This window comes from Giraffa tippelskirchi, chromosome 1 (genome assembly GCF_054371585.1).
Source record: "Giraffa tippelskirchi isolate mGirTip1 chromosome 1, T2T-mGirTip1v1.2.pri, whole genome shotgun sequence".
Classification (NCBI taxonomy): Eukaryota; Metazoa; Chordata; class Mammalia; order Artiodactyla; family Giraffidae; genus Giraffa; species Giraffa tippelskirchi.
The window spans coordinates 56,529,487-56,553,144 of NC_137275.1; the positions used below are offsets into that span (position 1 = coordinate 56,529,487).

At 37.6% G+C, this 23,658-nt stretch overlaps 2 protein-coding genes across 6 annotated transcripts in view; one reads left to right on the forward strand and one right to left on the reverse strand.

Annotated features, from left to right (window-relative positions):
* Positions 1–23,658, forward strand: part of ARAP2 (ArfGAP with RhoGAP domain, ankyrin repeat and PH domain 2) — a 795,317-nt gene that overhangs the window by 522,441 nt on the left and 249,218 nt on the right. The gene's annotated exons all lie outside the window — the stretch shown is intronic.
* DTHD1 (death domain containing 1) overlaps positions 1–23,658 on the reverse strand; it is an 81,459-nt gene that overhangs the window by 31,722 nt on the left and 26,079 nt on the right. For 2 of the 4 annotated variants that reach the window (XM_081528297.1, XM_081528456.1), the window contains exons 6-8: positions 20,853–21,017; positions 18,632–18,921; positions 8,382–8,626 (exon numbers count right to left, since the gene is read on the reverse strand). In XM_081528297.1, coding sequence (XP_081384423.1) covers positions 8,382–8,626; positions 18,632–18,921; positions 20,853–21,017 — 700 coding nt within the window. The remainder of the gene's footprint in view (positions 1–8,381; positions 8,627–18,631; positions 18,922–20,852; positions 21,018–23,658) is intronic. The other 2 variants (XM_081528387.1, XM_081528529.1) reach the window with 1 other exon arrangement.

Here is a 23,658-nt window from a genome sequence, read left to right on the forward strand (position 1 = left end):
AATTCACCCATTCAACAAACATTTCTTGAGGACTTAACATAGGCCAGATACTATCCTATAATAGTTCCTTGTGATTCATCAGTGAACAAAACAGATAAAGACATCTACCCTCAAGGACCTTATGTCCTGGCTGTGGAGTGGAGGTGCTCCTATGATAAACCTAATACATGAGGAAATAGATGTTTGAAGGTAGCAGTGCTTTAGAGGAAATAAAAATACCAGGGCAATTTCAGAAGGATCAGGAGTGTCAAGTTGTATGGATAGGAGCTGACTGCAATAAGAAATAGAATCAAGGTGGGCCTAAGAGAGAAGCTTAAATATGATCAAAATGAAGGAGGAGACGAAGGTGTTAGCCATATAGGTATCTAATGGTTGGAAGAGTATTCCACGCAGGGGGAACCACTAATACAAAGACCTAAAGCCTATGCATTAGCAGCAAGTTCCAAAAATAGTCAGAGAGCCGTTGTGACAATAGTTAAGTAAGTAAAGAGGAAACAAAAGTCTTAGTGTCAAGGGGGCAAGTTCACATAGAATCTTTTACTCTGAGTGAAACCGAAAGTCACTGCAGTGCTTGGAGCAGAGGCAGGAGGTGATCTGACTGATGGTTTAAAGGCTCACTCTACACTGTGATTTGAGAGTAGTCTGTAGAGATGTAAGGGAAGAATGAGACCATATATATATTGGAACACCACAGTATGCATGGCCCAAGGAGACAAAAGATGTGTGTTTGATGAATTAAAATATGAATGAATGGAATATGGAGGCTGAAGAATAAGATAAACTGAGATACTCATACGCACACACAGGAAGTAGTGTGCATATGTGCTTCTGAAATCACGTCATGTAGGTGGCTGTCTGTGCAGTTCTGTTATTTTCACCAGCAATGGGTGATATATTCACATTGTTGGAAAATAGAGGTAGTACATTAAGGTCACACCTTATAATTATTTGTATGCCAATGTGTGTGTGTTTATATACATAGATGTGAATATTCACTGCTTGCCTTCTCTGTGGAAAACACTTTGAATTTTGACAGATGTTTTCACCTAATTTATGCCACATCTATAAATGTATGTGTATTGTAGTATGCATTAATGCCAAGCTCCATATAATGCAGCTACGTCCATTTTCTGAAAAATAGCACATCCTAGTATTGCCTAGCTGAGATGGAATTTTTTAAAATTCTGAACTTTATGGAAGAAGTCTGTTCTCACAGAAATAGAGGTCATGGTTTCAATTCCCATTTAGATATGTTAGTTTTAAGTAAGGGAAAAAATTTTCCAGCCACATATTCTTTCTCAATGCCAAGAAACTTACTTGTAAGGAGTTAGTTTGCGTGCGTGCTCAGTTGTATCTGACTCTTTACAATCCTATGGACTGTGGCCTGCCAGGCTACACTGTGAGAAACGGTCAAAAGAGTGAATCTGGAAATCCCTGCTGCTGCTGCTGCTAAGTCACTTCAGTCGTGTCCGACTCTCTGCGACCCCATAGACGGCAGCCCATCAGGCTCCGCTGTCCCTGGGATTCTCCAGGCAAGAATACTGGAGTGGGTTGCCATTTCCTTCTCCAGTGCATGAAAGGGAAAAATGAAAGTGAAGTCGCTCAGTCGTGTCCGACTCTTTGCGACCCCATGGACTGCAGCCTACCAGGCTCCTCCGTCCATGGGATTTTCCAGGCAAGAGTACTGGAGTGGGGTGCCATTGCCTTCTCCCTGGAAATCCCTATACAGACCTATCTAGGAGGAATAAATAAGACAGATGGCATACTTGCTATATGTTTATGTATGACAGGCAGAAGACATTTAAAATGTATTTTTTAACATGACAATATAGTCTCAAGATGATTAATTTCACAGTTGGACAATTTTAGGATTTGAAAAATTATCTCATTTATCTAATTATTTAGTTACTAAGTTGTGTCCAACACTTTTGCGACCCCATGAACTATAGCCTGCCAATCTTCTCTGTCCATGGGATTTCCCAGGCAAGAATGCTGGAGTGGGTTGCCATTTCCTTCTCCAGGTAAATAATTATCAAATGTGTACTATAAACATGGCACTGACAATCCAAATTTGAGCAGAATAGTGGATGCATCTACATGGGTGATTATACTTATTCCCAACCAACATCACTCTTAAGGAGAGAAAATTTGTTGTTGGGTAAAACAAAAAACCTTAAACTTTTAATGTATAATATATATATATGTATATATATACACACACACACATACAATACATAAACAGATATACAGTCTAAAGATCCCTTTTGAAGGCAAAAACAAAAAAAGATTGAGAAACACTTGTCTATTGGAAAGCAAGTAATTATAATAAAATCTAATAACTCCAGTGATAGAGAAAGCATAGAATGTGTGGAAACACACCCCAGGAGCACCTAACTTGGTGGAGAAGGAGGTAAGGGAAGGCTTCCAGGGAGAAGTCACACTTCAGCAGAGTTATAAGGGATGGCCAGTAGGAATTGCTCAGCCAAACAGTTGGAGAAGTTGTTCTAGAATCAAAGCAAAGGAAGAGCTCATGCAAAAGATCTGGACAATCTCTAAACAGACTTTCATTGAGAAAAATCCTATATAAACCTCTTAATGTTCTAGCTTGGCTAATTTGACTAATTAATTCATGAAGTTGGGCTACAGAGAAATCATTGCAAACTGAAAGCTGAATTGGGGTCACATTTTGGACCTCAAGTTGTCCTCTCTCACATAAGAGCCTTTCTTTCCATTTTCTGTCATCATCTCAGTGAAACTCTGGCCACATCCTGTCAGAGAATCACAACAGCCTCCCTTACTTGTCTCCCTCTTTGTTACTCCATAGCATTAGAACAATATAATGATCTTAGGAAGTAAAGTGCTAAATCAAACTATCTAAAGTGCACCCCTGATGTATCCTTTCTTTGCTCTCAAATCCTCAATATTGATCCAAATCAACTCCTTGGCCTATCCGCCAAGTGTTTGAACACAGCCTATAAATCACTGATATGGGAGTACTCAAGTATTACATTAAGTCAGTAATTCCTAAACTTTTATAGAAGCTAAGAAACTCTGTAGACTTCCCCTCATTCAACCAGTCACAATATTTAGAGTGCCTACAGTATGACAGGCATTTTTCTAATCACTAGTTCTGGCTAGAGCCAGAACATGGACCTTGCTCTCTCAAGAAGCAATTGTAAGTAGAAATAAATAAATAAATCTAATAATAAATAAATAAATCTAATACTTTCAATTAATGATAAGTGTTATGAAGTAAGTTTTAAAAGGTTCAATAATCAAAGAGCACCTTGAGATAAGGAGATGGAGGAATATAGACAAGGAGGGGATATCTGAGCTAAGACCTAAATAATAAGAATCAGCTATACCAAACTACCTTACCTGCCTCCTGAGAAATCTGTATGCAGGTCAAGAAGCAACAGTTAAAACCTTAGATGGAACAACAGACTGGTTCCAAATCGGGAAAGGAGTATATCAAGGCTGTATATTGTCACCCTGCTTATTTAACTTATATGCAGAGTACATCATGTGAAGTGCCAGGCTGGATGAAGCAGAAACTGGAATCAAGTTTTTTGGGATAAATATCAGTAACCTCAGATATGCAGATGACACCACCCTTATGGTAGAAAGTTAAGAAGAACTAAAGAGTCTCTTGATGAAAGTGAAAGAGGAGAGTAAAAAAGCTGGCTTAAAACTCAACATTCAGAAAACTAAGATCATGGCATCTGGTCCCATCACTTCATGGCAAATAGATGAGGAAATGATGGAAACAGTGAGAGACTTTACTTTGGGGGGGCTCCAAAATCACTGCAGATGGTGACTGCAGCCATGAAATTAAAAGATGCTTGCTCCTTAGATGAAAAGCTATGACCAACCTAGACAGCATATCAAAAAGCAGTGACACTACTTTGCCAACCAAGGTCCGTCTAGTCAAAGCTATGGTTTTTCCAATAGTCATATGTGGGTGTGAGAGTTGGACTATAAAGAAAGCTGAGGGCTGAAGAATTGATGCTTTTGAACTGTGGTGTTGGAGAAGACTCTTGAGAGTCCCTTGGACTGCAAGGAGATCCAACCAGTCCATCCTAAAGGAGATCAGTCCTGGGTGTTCATTGGAAGGTCTGATGTTGAAGCTGAAACTCCAATACTTTGGCTACCTGATGCAAAGAGCTGACTCATTTGAAAAGACCCTGATGCTGGGTAAGATTGAGGGCAGGAGGAGAAGGGGACGACAGAGGATGAGATGGTTGGATGGCATCACCGACTCAATGGACATGAGTTTGGGTGGGCTCCGGGAGTTGGTGTTGGACAAGGAGGCCTGGCATGCTACAGCTCATGGGGTCGCAAAGAGTTGGACATGACTGAGTGACTGAACTGAACTGAACTAATGGAAACATCTGGATAGAGGCTACCATTCAGGACAACGCAGTTTTAGAGATTGTATTTTCCTATATAGCTCAGTATTTATCATAATGACTGCTGCTGCTGCTGCTGCTAAGTCGCTTCAGTCGTGTCCGACTCTGTGCGACCACATAGACGGCAGCCCACCAGGCTCCCCCGTCCCTGAGATTCTCCAGGCAAGAACACTGGAGTGGGTTGCCATTTCCTTCTCCAGTGCATGAAAGGGAAAAATGAAAGTGAAGTTGCTCAGTCGTGTCCAATTCTTCGCGACCCCATGGACTGCAACCTACCAGGCTCCTCCGTCCATGGGATTTTCCAGGCAAGAGTACTGGAATGGGTCGCCATTTCCTTCTCCAGATCATAATGCCTAGCTTCGCACATTTTCTATTTCAGAATTTCAAATAATATTTATCAAATTAGTTACTTAATTTACTAATTTATTTAAAATAAATATAAAATCTTATCCCATAGAATATATGTTTCTGCTATTCATAACACAAGTAAAAATATAAAAACCATAAAAGTAGGAAAACTCCTCAACTTTCTTTAAAGGATAAAAAATTTGTTCTTCCTCTGGAGTGATACATTTTTCATTTTTCATTAGAATATAGCTAAGAAGTACAAGTCCTGGATCACTTAAATATATAGTATGTATAGCAATAACATCATTGACTTTTTGCTTCACAAGTTGAGGGGAACAATTCAACTCTACTTTCCCAATACAAATTAGAATTTTAGACAAAAGTAATTGACTCTTTTTTTAAATTGAAGTAAAATTGTTATGTTACATTATTTATGACTCAGGTGTGTATTACCATTTGATATTTATATAAGCTGCAAAGTGCACAAAACCAAAAATCTAGTTATCAGTCATCACCATACAATTGACATTCTTCAACCATTTGCTCATTCCCCAAAACCCCCTCCCCTCTGACTGGTAATCACCAATCTGTTATCTGTATATAGGAGTTTATTTTTGTTTTGGTTTGTTTACTCATTTTTTGTTGTTGTTTTTTAGACTCCACATACGAGTAAAATCATATGGTATTTGTCTTTCTTTTGTCTAACTTATTAATAATATAACTAAGTACCCTAAAGTCCAGCCATGTCATTACATATGGAATATTTCATTCTTTTAATCACTGAGTAGTATTCCATTGTATATATACACCATATCTTCCTTTTCCATTCATCTATTGATGGACACTTAGATTGTATCCATATCTTGGCTATTGTAAATAATACCGAAATGACGATAGGGTACATATATCTTTTCAAATTAATATTTTTGTATACTTTGAATAAATACCTGGAAGTGGACTAGCTGAATTATATGGTAATTGTTTCTTAATTTTTGAAATATCTTCATGCTGATTTTCACAGTGGCTGGACCAATTTAGATTTCCATCAATTTACATTCCCACCAACCCCAAAGTGTACAAGTGTTCCCTTTTTTCCACATCCTCTTGAACATTTGTTATTTCTTGTCTTTTTGACAATAATCATTCTATATGAGCGATTTAAGGTATTTCTCTTTGCAGTGCTGAATCTCATTTCCCTAATAACTAGTGATCTTGAACATCTTTTCATATGCGTATCAACCATCTACATATTTTCTTTGGTAAAATGTCTTGTTCCTGATCTTAGTGTAAATGCTTTCAGTTTTTCACTATTTAGTGTGTGTTTGCTGTAGATTTGTCATGTATTGCATTTGTTATGTTGAGGTACCTTTTCTCTATACCTATTTTGTTGATATTTTTTCATAAATGGATGTTGAATTCTGGCAAATTCTTTTTCTGCTTCTATTGAGATGATCATATGATTCTTATCATTTATTTTGTTAATGTGGTATAACACATTGATTGATTTTCAGATGTTGAACTATTCTTGCATTCCTGGGATAAATCCCACTTTATCCTGCTGTATGAGTCTATTGTTGGATTCAGTGTGCTAATATTTTGATGAGGATTTTTACATCTACATTTATTAAGGATACTAGCCTGTACTTTTCTCTCTTTTTTTTGGTATCCTCTTTTGGTTTTGGTATCAGGGTAATGTTGATTTCATGAAATGAGTTTAGGAGCATTCCCTCCTTTTCAACATTTTGGAAGAGTTTGAAGGATAGTATTAAATATTCTTTCAAATTTGGGGGAGAATTCACCCCTAATGCTTTCTGGTCCTAGACTTTTGTTTCTTGAGAGATTTTTTTTATCACCACTTCAATATCCTTACAAGAAATCAATCTATTCAGACTTTCTTCATGATTAAGTATCTTCTATTCAGTATATTTATCCATGACTAAGTCTTAGAAGATTGTTTGTTTCTAGGAATTTATCCACTTCTTATAGGTTGCCTAGTTTGCTGGTCTATAATTGTTTATACTAGTTTCTTATGATCTTTTTTATTTTTATGGTGTCAATTATAACTTCTTCTTTAGATGTTACACTTATAAATATATATGCACCCAGTAGAGGAGTGCCAGAATAAAGAAAGCAAATATTAGCTGACCTAAAGGGAGAAATTGACAGCAATACTTGGGAGCTTGGAGTCTTAGCCACTGGACTACCAGGAAAGTCCTGCTTTAATATTACACTTACATCAATGGATAGATCATCCATACAGAAAAATAATAAGCAAACATCAATTTTAAACAACAAATTAAACCAAATGAACCTAATAGATTATATATACATATATAGAGAAAGAAAAAAGAAACATTCCATCTAAAGCAGCAGAATACACATTTTTCTCAAGTGTACATGGGCCATTTCCATACACTTAGGTTACAAAACAAGTCTCCATAAATTTAAGGAAACTGAAATCCTGTCAAGCATCTTCTCCAAACAACAATGTCATGAAACTAAAAATCAACCATAAGAAAAAACAGAAAATCACCAAATTTGTGGAGATTGAACAAAATGCTACTGAATAACCAATGAGCTATTAGAAATTCAAAGATGCAAGCATAAAATACACAGGCAAATGAAAACAGAAATGCAAACACCAAAATCTATGCTAAAGCAATTCTAAGAAGAAAGTTCATAATGCTATAGGCTTACTTCAGAAACAAGAAAAATCACAAATAAACAATCTAGTTTTATATACCTAAAAAAACTAGAAAAAGAAGAACAAAAAAGCCTGAAGTTAACAGAAGAAATGAAATAATAACGATTAGAGTGGAAATAGGGGCTTCCCTGGTGGCTCAAATGGTAAAAGAATCTGCCTGCAGTGCAGGAGACCCAGGTTCAGTTCTTGGGTTGGTACAATACCCTGGAGAAGGGAATGGTTACCCACTCCAGTACTCTTGCCAGGAGAATTCCATGGACAGAAGAGCCTGGCAGGCTCCAGTCCATGGGATCCCACAGAGTTGGACACAACTGAGTGATTAATACTTTTCCTTTTTTCAGAGTGGAAATAAATGAAATAGAATCTGAAAAGACAGCATAATAAATCAATGAAACTAAGAGTTAATTCTTTGAAAAGATAAATGAAATTGAAGAAACTTTAACTAGACTAACCAAGAGAAAAAGAACTCAAGTAAAATCAGAAATGAAGGAGTAATTAAGTCTCAAATGTGCAGGATTTGGTACGTCTCACTGAATGTATTTCAAAACAATTTTTTGCTCACCACATGATTTTTCTAAAAGTGTTGTGTTCCAAAATGTTTTCCATGTTTTTATAATTGATTTTTCTAGTTAACCAGATGCAGTTATAGAAAATGAATGACATTTTTCAATAGTCATTAACAACATATTGTCAGGATCAAACCAACTTGAATTGTTCCTAGTATAATGATAATATGAAAGAACTTTATATCCTGATATGGATTCTATTACTCTTAAATTGGAGCTACTTACTCCTTCCTTGTCACCATTATTCCTAGTTTTCCTTTTAACCATAAGTATCCATATGTCTGCAATATTGAATTTGTAGAGAATTACAGGAAATTAACAAAATGTAGTAATTAGGGAGGTAATATTACTCACCTTTGGTAAGCTCAATGCTAATTTGCAAATTGGCAACTGATAATTGTTTTCATTAAATATAAGAGATGCATCCAAGTTGTGGACTATCTTTTCTTTAGGTACTTTATAAACTACAATGGTACCCTTATAATGAGGGCAGCTATAGTTTCCAAATTCATCCACTTCTTTGATTTGGAGTTCCAGTCTAGGTTTCCTTTGTAAATGAAAAATAAGCTTGTAGTCTTTCCCATAATCCTTCCCATTGCCTAAATAAAAGTAAAATGCATTTGTTACTATTAATAATACCACATTTCTAACTTAATTTTTAAAAATTCAAATAATCATTCATTTTTAAATGTGTCTGTTGTGTGTAAATACTTCTTGTCAAAACATAACCTAGCAAAGCAGCATTAGACTGAGATTGTGTACATTGCTAAAAGAATTCTCATCTATACTTGAACTACATTCTCTCTGGCTGCTTCTAGATCTCATAACCCTTGGTTCTTTTCTTTTTTTTATGCATTTGTGGGCATCATCGTTGATCTGATTTTCACTTTCTGTTATATTTTGCTATAAGAAACCATTGGAAATATTTAGCTCTTTCTCTACTTAGAAAATTATTTTCACTTCTTAACAATGACATTTTTTCCTTTCATTTAACTACCCATATCACATTGCACACTATCATGACCTCACAATAGACATTCTAGAAATGTATTCTCCTATATGGTAGCAACATGTAGCTTTTAAAATTAAAGTTGAAACTAAGATTAAAAATTCAATTCCTTAGGCATTCTGCTGCTGCTACTGCTGCTATGTCACTTCAGTAGTGTCCGACTCTGTGTGACCCCATAGATGGCAACCCACCAGGCTCCCCTGTCCCTGGAATTCTCCAGACAAGAACACTGGAGTGGGTTGCCATTTCCTTCTCCAGTGCATGAAAGTGAAAAGTGAAAGTGAAGTCGCTCAGTCGTGTCTGACTCTTCGCGACCCCAAGGACTGCAGCCTACCAGGCTCCTCCGTCCATGGGATTTTCCAGGCAAGAGTACTGGAGTGGGGTGCCATCATCTTCTCCGGATAGCCACATTACAAATGTTCAATAGCCACATCTGTCTGTAGCTACCTTATTGAAGAGTACATATATAAAACATATTCACCATGGCAGAAATACAGTGCTGTTCTAGAACTTTCAAAGGTAATAGTTTCTAGATTTAATAGTTACTGAAATTTCTATTAAAACCTGGTGAATTCCCCCGTACAAGGATATGTAAAAGTCTTCTCAATGATCCACTGAAAGTAATGGAACTTTAGTGAACATAATATTCCACTCATGGGGGTTTTACCATGACTATCAGGCTATTTCACCTTCTTATTGCAATAGTAAAACAGACACTGTCACATTCCCTAAGGCAGGTGTGCATTACCCTTCACAAATTTAAAAGTAAGCTATAATGTCGCAGTTATAATATGTTTCTGACATAAAGATCTAGATCCAAGTTCAGCTTCTAGTATTTATTTAAATGGTAATATTTATCCAGTTCTTTCACATCTGAACTTCTTAGAGCCTTCACTTCCTTACCTTTAAAACAAGAGAAATAAAACTTACCTCCTAGGATTGTTCTGGGAATGAAATGAGATAATGTGTGGGTAGAATGATTAGCAAAGGATGTGGCACATAATAAGAGCTCAGTAAACAAGAGCAAGACAGCAAATGAGAAGAAACAGATAGCATTATTACATTGTTTTGAATTTGTATTTATGACAAAAACAACCCAGTTAAATTTCTTAAAGAAATGTCAATATGAAGCTTTTATATCAGCAGCAACTTCCTGCTGCTCTGAGAGGCCTGAAAGTTAACTACTCAGAGATCTCTCACTCTCTACCTACCTATCTCTGTCTCCATCTACCTTGCTATCTCTCTGATGCCAAACTTCCAATCTTCCCAATGAAATAAGAGTTTTTTGAGAGACGTGGGTGACATCAATACTTTTCTCATTGCTGTGACTGCTAGAGGTCATTTTGGTGGCTTTCTAAAGCATAGTTAAATCTAGAATTAGAATAACTCCAGGTTATGAAAGGTATAGCAGTATGTTCCTTTGCACAAGTCTGTGTTTTAGAGGCAACCTGGTTCCTTGAACAAAACAGATTCCTAAGACATTCTAAGATAAGCATGACTAGACAGATTTGCCTTTAAAGAATCACTCTGGTTAAAAAAAAACAAACAGAGGTGGGGGAGGAAAATTATTTGGAGTCACTGAAATGCCATCTTAAAAATGATAAATTAGAGTTTCTGGATCACTGGGAGAGCACCTAACAAACTCCTACATCCATCCTTCTAGAGTACTAGCAAGAAAAAGTACTAGCTACTTTTGTCCCAGTAGAATATAATTGACTAAATTTCTCCTTCCATCTCATGAATGGTGCTCCCTGCCAGGTACACAATTACTCATAAGCAATAATTTACATACATACATGGTATAAAGATTGAGGATGAGACATAGTCACATTTATATTTTGACCTAAAACTTATTGATCTTTTATTGCCAGTTAATTAAAAAAACTAAAGATCTAAAATGTAAATCTCTAAGAATCACATTTGTATATGAAATAAGATAAAATTATTGAGCATTTACTAATAATAAATAACATGACCTTATTGTTCTACATAGAGAGCATTATGTAGCTTTTTAAAGTTGGAGTTTCACTGTGACTTAGATATACTACACTATATTCGGAAGACACTTTGTCACAGTTAAAAAAAAAAAAAAAACAGAACCAAAAGAGGACGAGTAGCACAAAAAGTTGCACTATTTTATTTTTTTTCTCCCACTCTGTCACATTTAGAGAAGTAAAACCAAAAGTCATTCATTACATACCAAAGTTATAAAAGCACTCATTAGTTGACATTTTGAGAACCTTCCTCCTTGTGCGTATTATGTATACAGTTCCTAGTAGGAATAGTAGGATAGTAACTATACAGTAAAAAGTTGTCATGTCAATATATGGCAAAACCAATACAATATTGTAAAGTTAAAAAATAGATAAATAAACTAATTAAAAAAAAATAAAAACTAAAATTACCTATATAAACCACCCCCAGAAATAAATTGTCATAGAAAGAAGAAGAGGATTTATTTATATTTTGTGAGTAACTAGATATTTCTTATAGCAATATATTTTCTCAGTAGTGGGTTTTGGAGTATTTTTCATTGAAAACATAGGGAGTATGAAGGTAGTAATGTGCTTTTGCTTAGAAAGGTAAGATGAGGAAGTAACAGGCTAGGGACACAGAGAATCAGAAGACTCTCATGAAAACCACTGGCTCGGGATATTTCTGTGTCCTAACACATCTCTGCTAGTTATAGGTACTTTCACTGTAAGCATATTTGCTATAGACATCTTTCTCACAGCTTTTTTCCACAAACATTTTTGCCATATGACTCTTAGGCCATAGGGCTTCCCTGGTAGCTCAGCTGGTAAAGTATCCACCTGCAATGAAGGAGAGCCTGGTTCAATTCCTGGGTCAGGAAGTTCCCCTGGAGAAGGGATAGGCTACCCACTCCAGTATCCTTGGGCTTCCCTGGTGGCTCAGATGGTAAAGAATCCACCTGCAATGCAGAAGACCTGGGTTCAATCCCTGGGTTTGATGGGCTACCGTCCAAGGGGTCATGAAGGGTCGGACACAACTCAGTGACTAAGCACAGCACAGCACACGTGATATCACAGATTTAGTGATCAGGCCATAAGGCAATTTTGCTGTAAGAGATAAAATACCTGGTTAATAGGTTCATTTGACATATACAACCAAAAAAATCATGACAGATGACAATGATGTACCCCATGAATTTTTTTTTTTTTTTGAAACACTACATTGGGGTAGAAAGAGGCTGAGACCACGGGCCTGACAGACCCAGAGTTGAACACATATTCCCTTGTGGCTCATCTAGTAAAGAATCTACCTGAAATGTGGGAGGCCTGGGTTGGGAAGATCCCCTGGAGAAGGGAAAGGCTACCCACTCCAGTATTCTGGCCTAGAGAATTCCATGGACGGTATAATGCGTGAGGTCACAAAGAGTCAAACATGACTGAGTGACTTTCACTTCCACTTTTTCCATAGAACTTTGGAACATGTATCAATGGAGATGTGACAATATGCTAAGGACAGACAGTGTAGAAGATTTTTGCAATGCACCACAAAGCTCAGTTACAAATATGCATCCCAGTATTTGGAAAATGACACCTCTCTCAGTGATGGATGAAGTTTTAGTGAATAAAAAAAGAAAAACAATGCCAAATAAATAAACAAGTAAAAAATATATAAAAAACAGTGAACAAAATACTTAGAGACAAGTGCTTAGGTACAACTCACAAAATTAAATCAGTTATCTGTGCAGCATTGGCATGACTCTACACACATTTTAATTGTATTTAAATATTTTGTATTTCACAATAAAGTCTTTATAATTTTGTCATTCATTTCTCATGATTCATTAGGTGGTTTTGTTGTTGTTTAATCACTAAGTCATGTTTGACTCTTTGCAACCCAATGGACTGCAGCATGCCTTCACTATCTCCCAGAATTTGCTCAAACCCAAGTCCATTGTGTCAATGATGCCATCCAACCATCTCATCCTCTGTCGCTTCCTTCCCCTGCCCTCAGTCTTTCCCAGGATCAGGGTTGTTTCCAATGAGTCGGCCCTTTACATCAGGTGGCCACAGGGGATCTTTCAGCTTTAGCATCAGTCCTTCCAATGAATATTCAGAATTGATTTCCTTTAGGATCAACTGGTTTGATCTCCTTGCTGTACAAGGGAATTTCAAAGTCTTCTCCAGTGCCACAGATTGGAAGCGTCAATTCTTTAGCACTCAGCCTTCTTTATGGTCCAACTCACATCCATACATGAGTACTGGAAAAACCATAGCTTTGACTATGGAACTTTTGTCAGCAAAATGATGTCTCTGCTTTTTAACTTGCTTACTAGGTTGGTCATAGCTTTCCTTCCAAGGAGAAAGCGTGTTTTAACTTCATGACTGCAGTCACTATCTGCAGTGATTTTGGAGCCCAAATGTCTCCACTTTATCCTATTTGCCATGAAGTGATGGGATTGGATGGCATGATCTTTGTTTTTTGAATGTTGAGTTTTAAGCCAGTTTTTTCACCCTCCTCTTTCACTTTCATCAAGAAGCTCTTTGGTTCCTCTTTGTTTTCTGCCTTTAGAGAGATATCATCTGCATGTAAGAGGTTGTTGATATTTCTCCCAGCAATCTTGATTCCTTCTTGTGATTCATCCAGCCCAGCATTTCACCTGATGTACTCTGCATGTAAGTTAAATAAGCAGGGTGACAATATACAGTCTTGTTGTACTCCTTTCCCAATTAGGAACCAGTCCATTGTTCCATGTCCAGTTCTAACTGTTGCTTCCTGACCTGCATACAGGTTTCTCAAGAGGCAAGCAAGGCGGTCTGGTTGAGAATTTTCCACAATTTGTTGTGATCCACACAAAGGCTTTAGCATAGTCAATGAATCATATTTTTTTCTGAAATTCTTGCTTTTTCTATGATCCAACACATGTTGGCAATTTGATCTCTGGTTCTTCTGCCTTTTCTAAATCCAGTTTGTTCATCTGGAAGTTCTTGGTTCACGTACTGCTGAAGTCTAGCTTAAAAGATTTTGAGAATTACCTTGTTAGCATGTGAAATGAGGACCATTGTATGGTCGTTTGAACATTTTTTGGCATTGCCCTTCTTTGGGATTGGAATGAAAACTGACTTTTTCCAGTCCTGTGGCCACTGCTGAGTTTTCCAAATTTGCTTATATATTATGTGCAGCACTTTAACAGCAGTGCCTTTTAGGATTTGAAATAGCTCAGCTGGAATTCCATCACCTCCACTTGCTTTTTTTTAAATGTCCCTTATTTATTTTTTGTCACTGTATCTTTTATGGCAAAATTGCCTTATGGTCAATAAGTTATTCAGCAAAAATGCTCACAGCAAAGATGTCTATGGCAAAAATACCAGACATGATTTCCAATATCTTTGCCTCTAAACCTCCAGCATTCTTTGCTTGGTTCATTGCAATGACTTATTAATTGATTTCCCTGTTGCTAACTTGCCTTACATCATCTAATTTCAACACAGATATAATCTGACCCAGATTGTGTGACAACCGTGTTGAAAATCCTTCAGGGCTCCCCCTTTCACTTAGAATAAAAGGAAAAGTCCTTGAAATGCCCTTCAAGGCAGGAACAGTATCCACTTCATCTCCTCCAAGTCTCCTCTCCCTCCCTCTCAGCCAGCCATCTCAGCCTTCTTGCTCTGCCTAGGACAGACTCTCCTGGGATAGGATCAAGCTTGCTCTCTCATTTTTAAGTCTCTGCTGAAATGGTACTTTCTCAAAAAGGTCTTCTCAGATGAGTCTATTTAAAATTGCAAATCTGCTACTCTCTCTGAGACTTTCTATGTCCCTTCCCTGCTTTGTTCTTCTTTAAGGAACCTTCCATCTTATTAAGCTGTACGTTTTATTTACTTATTTGCTTCTTCTATGTCTCTCTGCGGTAAAATAAATGTAATAAAGGAAAGGAATCTTTGTTAAATGAATAAAAGGATGGCCATTTTAACACTCTAACACTTGTGTCTGGGAAAACTACTTCTCTAGGCCAAAGGGTGTTTGGGGGAACTTGGACACACACAAACCTCTTTAGGACATTACTTAGTGTTATGAGTGAGTGGTGCTAAGGCATCATTATGTAAAATTCTCTCTGCCCCTCTCCCAGCATTTTATGAATTTTGTGAGCACTGGGGGCTTACATGTGATACACTAGAAAACTTAAGTGCTATTTCAACAGCTATAACCTACGGAAAGAAAGCAGATTCTAGCTGTGTCCAGAGGAATGCCAAAGGCCAATGTAAAGGGGAACACCTATATGTCTGATTTTGTCTTAGAAGTAGAAATAATCTCCATGTAGCAAGATCCTCAATCCAAAGAATCATCTACATTCCATGTAATAAATTTAGAGGGATTCCCTGGTAGCTCAGGCTTCCCTGATAGCTCCAACTGATAGCTCAGTTGGTAAAGAATCTGCTTGCAATGCAGGAGACCCCGGTTTGATTCCTGGGTCAGGAAGATCCACTGGAGAAGGGATAGGCTACCCATTCCAGTATTCTTGGGCTTCCCTGGTGGCTCAGATGGTAAAGAATCCACCTGTGATGCGGGAGACCTGAGTTCGATCCCTGGGTTGGGAAGATCCCTGGAGAAGGGAATGACCACCCACTCCAGTATTCTGACCTGGAGGATTTTATGGACTATATAGTTCATGGGATCACAAAGTCCATGGAATCAGACATGACTGAGCATCTGACTATGTAATGAATCTAGAGATTTTGATATTTCTCAGAGAGAAGCCATCTAAATTTATTAAAGTTTTAAATACTATTAATCACACAATACTATAATGTTGAGTTTATCCCCAATGTTTTATTTTCATTCTTTGAACAAATACTTCTTATAGCTTTTAGGTACCATTCTGGGTGCTGGGAATTGAATAGCTCACACTAATAAAAGAGACAGTCCTCTCTTGGGACTGTAGTCAGAGACACTGATGTTGATAAAACAATTAAAAAGTAAATAGAAGATTAAATCTATGGCCATTTCCAACGAGAGTTATATAAAAATCTGAAAGAGTAAAATACAAACTGACATAATCAGAAAAGACAGGAAAGGCTTTTCTGAACATGATCATTATAAATGAGATATGAAAATACAGTAGGAGATAACTGCAGAAGCTGGTGGGGATAGGTCAAGAGATGGACCCTCCAGGCAGACAATCTCTGACTGTTTGTATTTGAGATTCACAGAGGCTACCACAGGCCCTGATGAAAGGATGAGATATTAATTCTGTTTTATTTTTTTTTAATTTTTATTGGAGCATAGTTTATTTAAGACATCGTGTTACTTTCTGCCATACAACAAAGGGAATCAAACAGAGGTATCAGTTCTTTACTGAGGGTCTTGCTCCTCTTAGATAGTACTGGGGGCTTACATGTGATACATTAGAAAGATGGATGGAGAAAATCCAGTGAAGCTCCAGGTCTGAATATACATCTCTAAAAAAGGCAAAGCAGGAAGGATCCTGGCATCCTGCCTGATGCATTTTCCCTGAGTGAAGAGGAGTTTTCCATTCCTATATTGAGGAACTGTGAACACACCGGCTGTCTCCAGGCACTTTTATTTTAGCATATGCTTCTCACTCCCCCTTATAGATGACAGTTCACCACTGCCTGTGAGAATCACAGTAACTCTCTCCTGTTTAGGGCAGGAGGTAAACACAGCTGCTGCCCCAAGTATTACAGGAAGTCTTTTGCATCATTAGTTTGGGTGAGACACTTCCAGGTTTTGACTGTATCTTAGAGGGATTGTCCAGGGTGGTTTCTTCTCCAGAAGCCAAGTAGGAAGGATGTCTTTCACCCTCCCTTCCTCTCCTCCTCTCCTTTCCCTTCCCCTTCTTCTGACAGTGTGTCACTTACCCCCTAGGTCCCAACAGCTGGCTCAGATGGCTGAGACCGTGCCTATAACAGTGGAAGAGATACTTCAAATTGGGACACTTTGAATCTCACTTATTTCTGAGATACCAAAAAAGGGTCAGCTGAAGCTTTAAGCCACATAATTTTGGAAACAACAAAGAGCAGAGAGTCAGTGGAGTTTGGAGTAATTTTCAAAATTAGAAAACAGAAACCATTTAAAAATCAATGGGATCTATATTAATTTATAAATAAACAGAGAATATTACTTTAAGTCAAGTCTATAATGGGACTCCTGGGCCAGAAATTCCCACAAAACCCATTCCTGAATTTCTCCCCACATCTCCTCCTTTACATGCACACTGTTAGATCTTATTCTACCTCAAGGAAAGGAGTTAGAAAGGGAAAGGAGTTTTTTTCATAAAAATAAATGCCTGTGATGGCAGCACCCCCAAAGATCTTTTCCTCTCTTCTCTCACACAGCTGTTTTCTCTCTGTTCTTTTTGCTTCCTTTGCTTTCTCCTTTTATCTCTTCTGCCTCAGTCATTTCTTTACTTCTCCCACCTCTCCTGTCACCTTTCATAGTTATTCACCTTGTTTTCCTCAACAAGCCACTTCCCTGGTGGCTCAGACGGTAAAGCATCTGTCTACAACGCAGGAGACCCGGATTCAATCCCTGGGTCGGGAAGATCCCCTGGAGAAGGAAATGGCAACCCCCTCCAGTACTATTGCCTGGAAAATCCCATGGACGGAGGACCCTGGTAGGCTACAGTCCATGGGGTCGCAAAGAGTCGGACATGACTGAGCAACTTCACTTCACTTCACTTGTTTTCCTCAGCATCATATATTCATTCATTCACTGTGTATTTATTGAAAGACCTTGAAGTGCCAGGCACTATTCTGGTCTCAGGGATGCATAGCAAGAAAGACACAGTCACTGCCCTCATGGAATCTACATTCTAGTCAAGAACTAAGTAGAGTAATGAAAAGTATAAGAACAAATAAATATTTCAAGTTGTGGTAAGATTTGTAATATAAATAAAAGATCACTAGATAAATGTAAAGATAAGAGGTAAGCAGGGCTGTGTCATCTGGATTTGAGGTTCAAAGCAACTTTTGAACCCTTTTTGAGTTTGGTGAAACTTACTGATTCTTTCTCAGTGTAGTCTTTTAGGTATATAAAATAAAAGAAATGGAATTATAAATAAGGCAATTATACTGAAACATTCTATCCATACATCTCTTGGGAGTATACTGACCCCAGATCAGACTCTTTGTAGGATAACATAAAGAGTTTTGATATTGTTTGAAGTAGAATAGGAGGTAATTATAAAATTTTAACTGGGGGAGTAATAAAGTATGATTTATATTTTTAAAAGATCACTGTTGTTACTGTATGGAAATACATTTTGTTTCACACGGCTAATAGTAGAAGCAAAGGAATATTTAGAAAGCAACTACATTGGTGTTGGAAAGATGATCCTAGCATAGTTTCAGCTAGAGCAATTATGGAGAGAAGACTATTTCCAAAAGAGTGTCACTTAGAGTAGGCCCATAAGGGAACATGCATGCCCTAAATAGAGAAGAAACAGACTGGAAAGAAAGATGTAAATAAGTCCTTTTCCTTTTCCTACTTTTCCAAAGCCTTCCCTCAGTCCTTTGAAGAATCTTTAGTGAAGCACATTTAGTGAACTCCATCTGAAGCACGTGGCTGATAGCCCACAGTATAAACAAAACAACTTCATGATACTTACTTGAAGCAAATATATTTCCAGTAAATCGTAAAAGAAGCAATTCTCCTTCTTTCACTTGGAAATGGCGAGATGGCTCTGGAGGACCACTAGAAGCTTCTGAGCGCAACTTCCCAAGCACCTGGTATAAATCTTTAGAAGGCACCACTAAAATAACAATTCTGTGTGGTTTGTCTTTCTGGTGATAAAGTATAACACAGGCAGTAGTGCTGAACATGGCTTCCTCCAAAGACTTCACAAAGGAAACCAAATGGCTGTTGTCCACAGTGGAAGAAGAATGAAGCACGATAAACCTGCATGGAAGTGAAGAGGAGTGACCTGAGGGAAAACAACCAGTCTCAAAAATACCACGAATAACTAGTAACACCTCCAAAAAGCCATTATAAACCAAACCTCCTTTAAAAATCAACCATTCTAAAGACTGATTAAATTCATTAATAAAATGAATTTGAATGAATGACTTGAATGAAACTCTTGGCAGTCAGGAAACCAGCTTAAATCAAGCTAAATCTAAAACAGATGCCCGTAAACAAAGAACTCATCCAGTTTCAGCTTAGCTCTACCTATGGCAGCATATTTTAAATTACATTTTACCTAACATTGCCAAAGAGTACTACTTCAAAAAGAGAAAGATAATCAAGGTAGTCCATTTATTATCAATAGGATAAAAATATACATCATATTCAGTGGGGATTGAAATATTCATCTCATCACTGTGTGATAAGGGTTGTTATGGTGTACCCTGAATGGGCTGAATTGTGTCACCTCCACCCAACTTCTGCATTGGAGGCCAAATCCCCAATACCTCAGAATGTGACCTTATTTGGAGTTATGTTCGTAACAGAAGTAATCAAATCAGTGTGAGGTCATTAGAGCATTGTTGTTTTAGTTGCTAGGTCATGTCTGATTCTTTTGCGACCCCATGGACCTTAACCTGACAGGTACCTCTGTCCATGTAATTTCCTAGGCAAGAATACTGGAGTGGGTTGCCATTTCCTTCTCCAGGGGATTTTCTTGACCCCGGGATTGAACCTATGTCTCCTGCATTTGCAGGAAGACTCTTTACCACTGAGCTACCAGGGAAGCCCATTATTAGAGTAAAAAAATTTCTCATTTTTATGACTATAAAAATGAGAAATTTGGATGTAAGTACACATACAAAGACAATGCCATGTGAACAGGAAATGAACCATATGTAGGCCAAGGATAAAAGCCTGGGACAGATCCCCACAGTCCTTAGAAGGAATAAACCTTGCTAACACCTTGATTTTGGACTTCCAGCTTCCAGAAATGTAAGACAATATATTTCTGTTGGTTAAGCCACCCAGTTTGTGGTACTTCATTATGGAAGCCTAGCAAACTAATCCCTCCCCATGGGCAGGACCATCATCACCCAGCTGTTCTCCAGAAATTGCCCTGCAAGACCCCCCTCCCCCAGCACAGCCCCACATCCACAGACAAAGACTATCTGATGCAAGAATGTAAAGCCAGCCTCCTTGGTACTCACATCAAGGCTCTCCTGAGGTGTCAGGCTGAGGTAAAACCTCAACTTAAGCCATAGTTTCTCCCATTTCTTCCCTTGACCCTATCTGCTTTTCTCATTCCTCAACAGGAGTCCCCTGGGAGCCTTCTCTCAATCTATCACCTGCATTCTCATTTTAGGCTCTTTCTAGGGAAACTGACCCACAACAATTATAGATGTGAGCTCTTCCTTTGGGAGATAAAGGCTATCTTTTGACATGTGATGGCCCTCTCTTTATGAGTGTCTACTTCTCATGAACCTTAAAATGTCTAAAACTCTTACAGTAATGAGCTGTCTAGAAAACATGGAAATGAGAAAGCAAAATGAGGACACAGAAATAACAAATTCAGTTAATACATACATAGGAGATGAGCATAATAAGAACAGTTAATTACTATCTCCATGGAATTTCAGAAATGAAGGCACTATTTTAGAACTATTTTGGAGTTAGAAGAAAGCTGTAAAAATAAATCTAAGTTAAGAGTAGTTTCCAACAGCACTTATTAAACTATCATGAATGAAATTACAGATAATGTATTCATGTCAGATCTAGTTTGCATTTTAAACACACCCTAAAGGACTATTCATATTTCTATCTGAGAAATAAAAAAAATCTAATCCTATGATTCTACTTCTATAAACATCAATTACAAGCCATCAGAATATAATATCATCAATATTTATTGTTTACTATTGTATTACCTCTCTAGATGTTCACACAATTCAAATGATATCAAGCCACTCTGCACAGATCTCACCACGACACCATCAAGCACAAACCAACCACTCTCCCGGCTTCTGAATCCCAATAATTTCAAAGATTCGCAAGCACTGTTCCTGGGATTTCTTATGGAAGTGCTTTTTGTCCTATATTACAGTAGCAGGAGAGAAATTTGTAAGATTCGTGTAGCATAAATCATATTTAATTCATTCATTCTTTCATTAAGTAAACAATCTGATAACACTTCTTTAAGTATATGCTGTATGCCAGTCATTATACCATGCACCAAGAACACAAAGGTAAGAAATATTTTGCCTTTGCTCAGCAGAAGCTCACAGTATTAATCACAGGACAAGGTGATCTGTGTAGTAATGAAGGGAATGTATGAGACAGTTTAACAGCAGAAGGAGAGTTTGCAAAGTGACAATGCTAATATTCAAGATGAGCTTTTGAGAATAAGAAGCATTTTGCTCCTAGTGAAAGAGTTAAGGGAATATCTCAAGACAGTAAACTCACTGATGTAAACCAATACTTAGGATAGCCAAGACTCATGATATATCAACCATAAATTCTGGAGCAATGCTACCTACTTCCAAATTCTGGATGGCTCTGCCGTGACCTCCCTATATCTCAGTCTTCTCATCTGCAATATGAGTGTAATAATACTATCAGCCTTGTAGGATTAAATGAGTTCAGTTTGTAAAGCACATAAAATTATATAAGCATAAATGGTATTGATATTCTCATCCTAATTTGTACAGCAGGCATGGCCAATTAGCTTTCTTGTACAGTTCTCCTTCGTGCTAACCTGTCCCACCTTATAGCCTTAAAAGAGGCAGTTGTATGTATTATGTGATACTTTCCCCCAACCAGAGCTGATTTCGCTAACAGTGGATCAATTTCCAACACCCAGCCAATTTGATTCCTGTCTTTGAAATTTAACTAATAAAGAGGCCCATAGATTGTATTATAACTTGTTACCCTTTGGTTGTAGTGCCCTGGGCTATGAAAATGAGTAAGCAGAGAGATTATTAAGAAAGAAATGCCAGAACAGATGTGAAGACAGAAAAGGAAAAATAACAAAAAAAAAAAACAAGATCAAGTAGTGTAGGCTTAGAAATGGAGAAAGCAGAGATTAACTATTGAAGCCTTACAATAAGTTCTTCTTTTCTTAAATTCACTGAAATAGATACCCGTTCCTCACAATTAAAGAAAGAAAATTCCTTGATACTGGATATCTTGCCAGAAAAAGAAAAACATAACCTGATCTAATGATGCTACATCCCATAAGGGGATAGAACAACTCTGGCTAGGTACTTAAGAATGAAGACAGGGGGCTTCCCTGGTGGCTCAGTGGTAAAGAAACTACCTGCCAATGCAGAAGATACAGGCTCGTTCCCCTAATCCAGGAAGATACTACATACAGTGGAGCAACTAAGTCCAAGCGCCGCAATTATTGAACCTGTACCCTAGAGCCCAGGAGCCACAACTACTGAACCTACCTGCGGCAACTGCTGAAGCCCGTACGCCCTAGAGCCTGTGCTCCACAACAAGAGAAGGGTGCACACCACAACTAGAGAGTAGCTCCAGCTAACCACAACGAGATAAATAGCCTACCCAGCAACAAAGACCCAGCACAGCCAAAAATAAAAAAGTGAAACTACACTTAAAAAAATTAAAAGAATGAAGACAAGGACTTCCCTGTAGGTCTAGTGGTTAAGACTCCTTGCTTCCATGGCAAGGGATATCGGTTTGATCCCTGGTCAGGGAACTAAGATCCCACATGCCATACTATGGGGCCAAAAAAGTTAAAACCAAAAAAAAAAAAGAAAAGAAAACAAACACACAAAAAAATGAAGATGTAAATGTGAATCCCACATCTTCATTTGTGAATAGAATTAGTTATGTGTTTAAAACCACTTTAGTTTCACAGGTTGAGCTATCTTATGAACCATAAATGAGGAACTGAACTATGTTTAAAATGTCTACCCTTAAAAATTTAGACTATGTTGATCAACCCAGATTAAAATCAAGAGGATAGGGGAAAATATAAGTTTTTAGCTTTTGGCTTATAACCACAAACATGGTAAATTTTTAACACTTGGAAGTTAAATGATCTATTAACACAGGAAAATATACTGAATCCAGAATTTTGGTCATTTACTATAAATTGACTTAATTATGTGCAATATTAATTTTTTCTGATAAAAAAATACATTTTTTCCTGCTAATAGCCTAAGTTTTCTGTGAAAATCTACATGTTATCAACTGTGGTGGGGTTGATCCTACTCCAAGGTCTAACTGGGGGTTTGATTTGAGCCATATAGTACATTTGGCATTCATCAGTGCTATTTGCCAAAATACCCGATTTCTGCATGTTCTGAGCACATGATAGAATTGTACTTCCTTGTCCCCTATGGTTGAGTGGGGCTATGTGACCAGTTCTGGTTGATGAATAAGGAGAAATGTCTTTTTGTCATTTTCAGGCTAAGTGTTTAACTGCTAGTGTGAGTGTATCTAAAGCTGTTTTTTCTGCTACCATGACAGCAACAAAACAATGACTGCCCTTCAACTTAAGTCTGGGAGAGAGATGACCAGGAGGCAGCCTGTCTTTAATGAATCAGGTTTTTGTTATCATGTCATAAACTAGGCAAGCCTGCCTTGTATAGCACATCTTCCTTTTGGTTTCAGTGATCTGTTTAGTGATGGGTTTGTGAGAGATTTGGAGTAATAATAAGACCCAGGGCTTTTACGTATAGTCATGGGGAAAGGAAAATTCTTATTTTC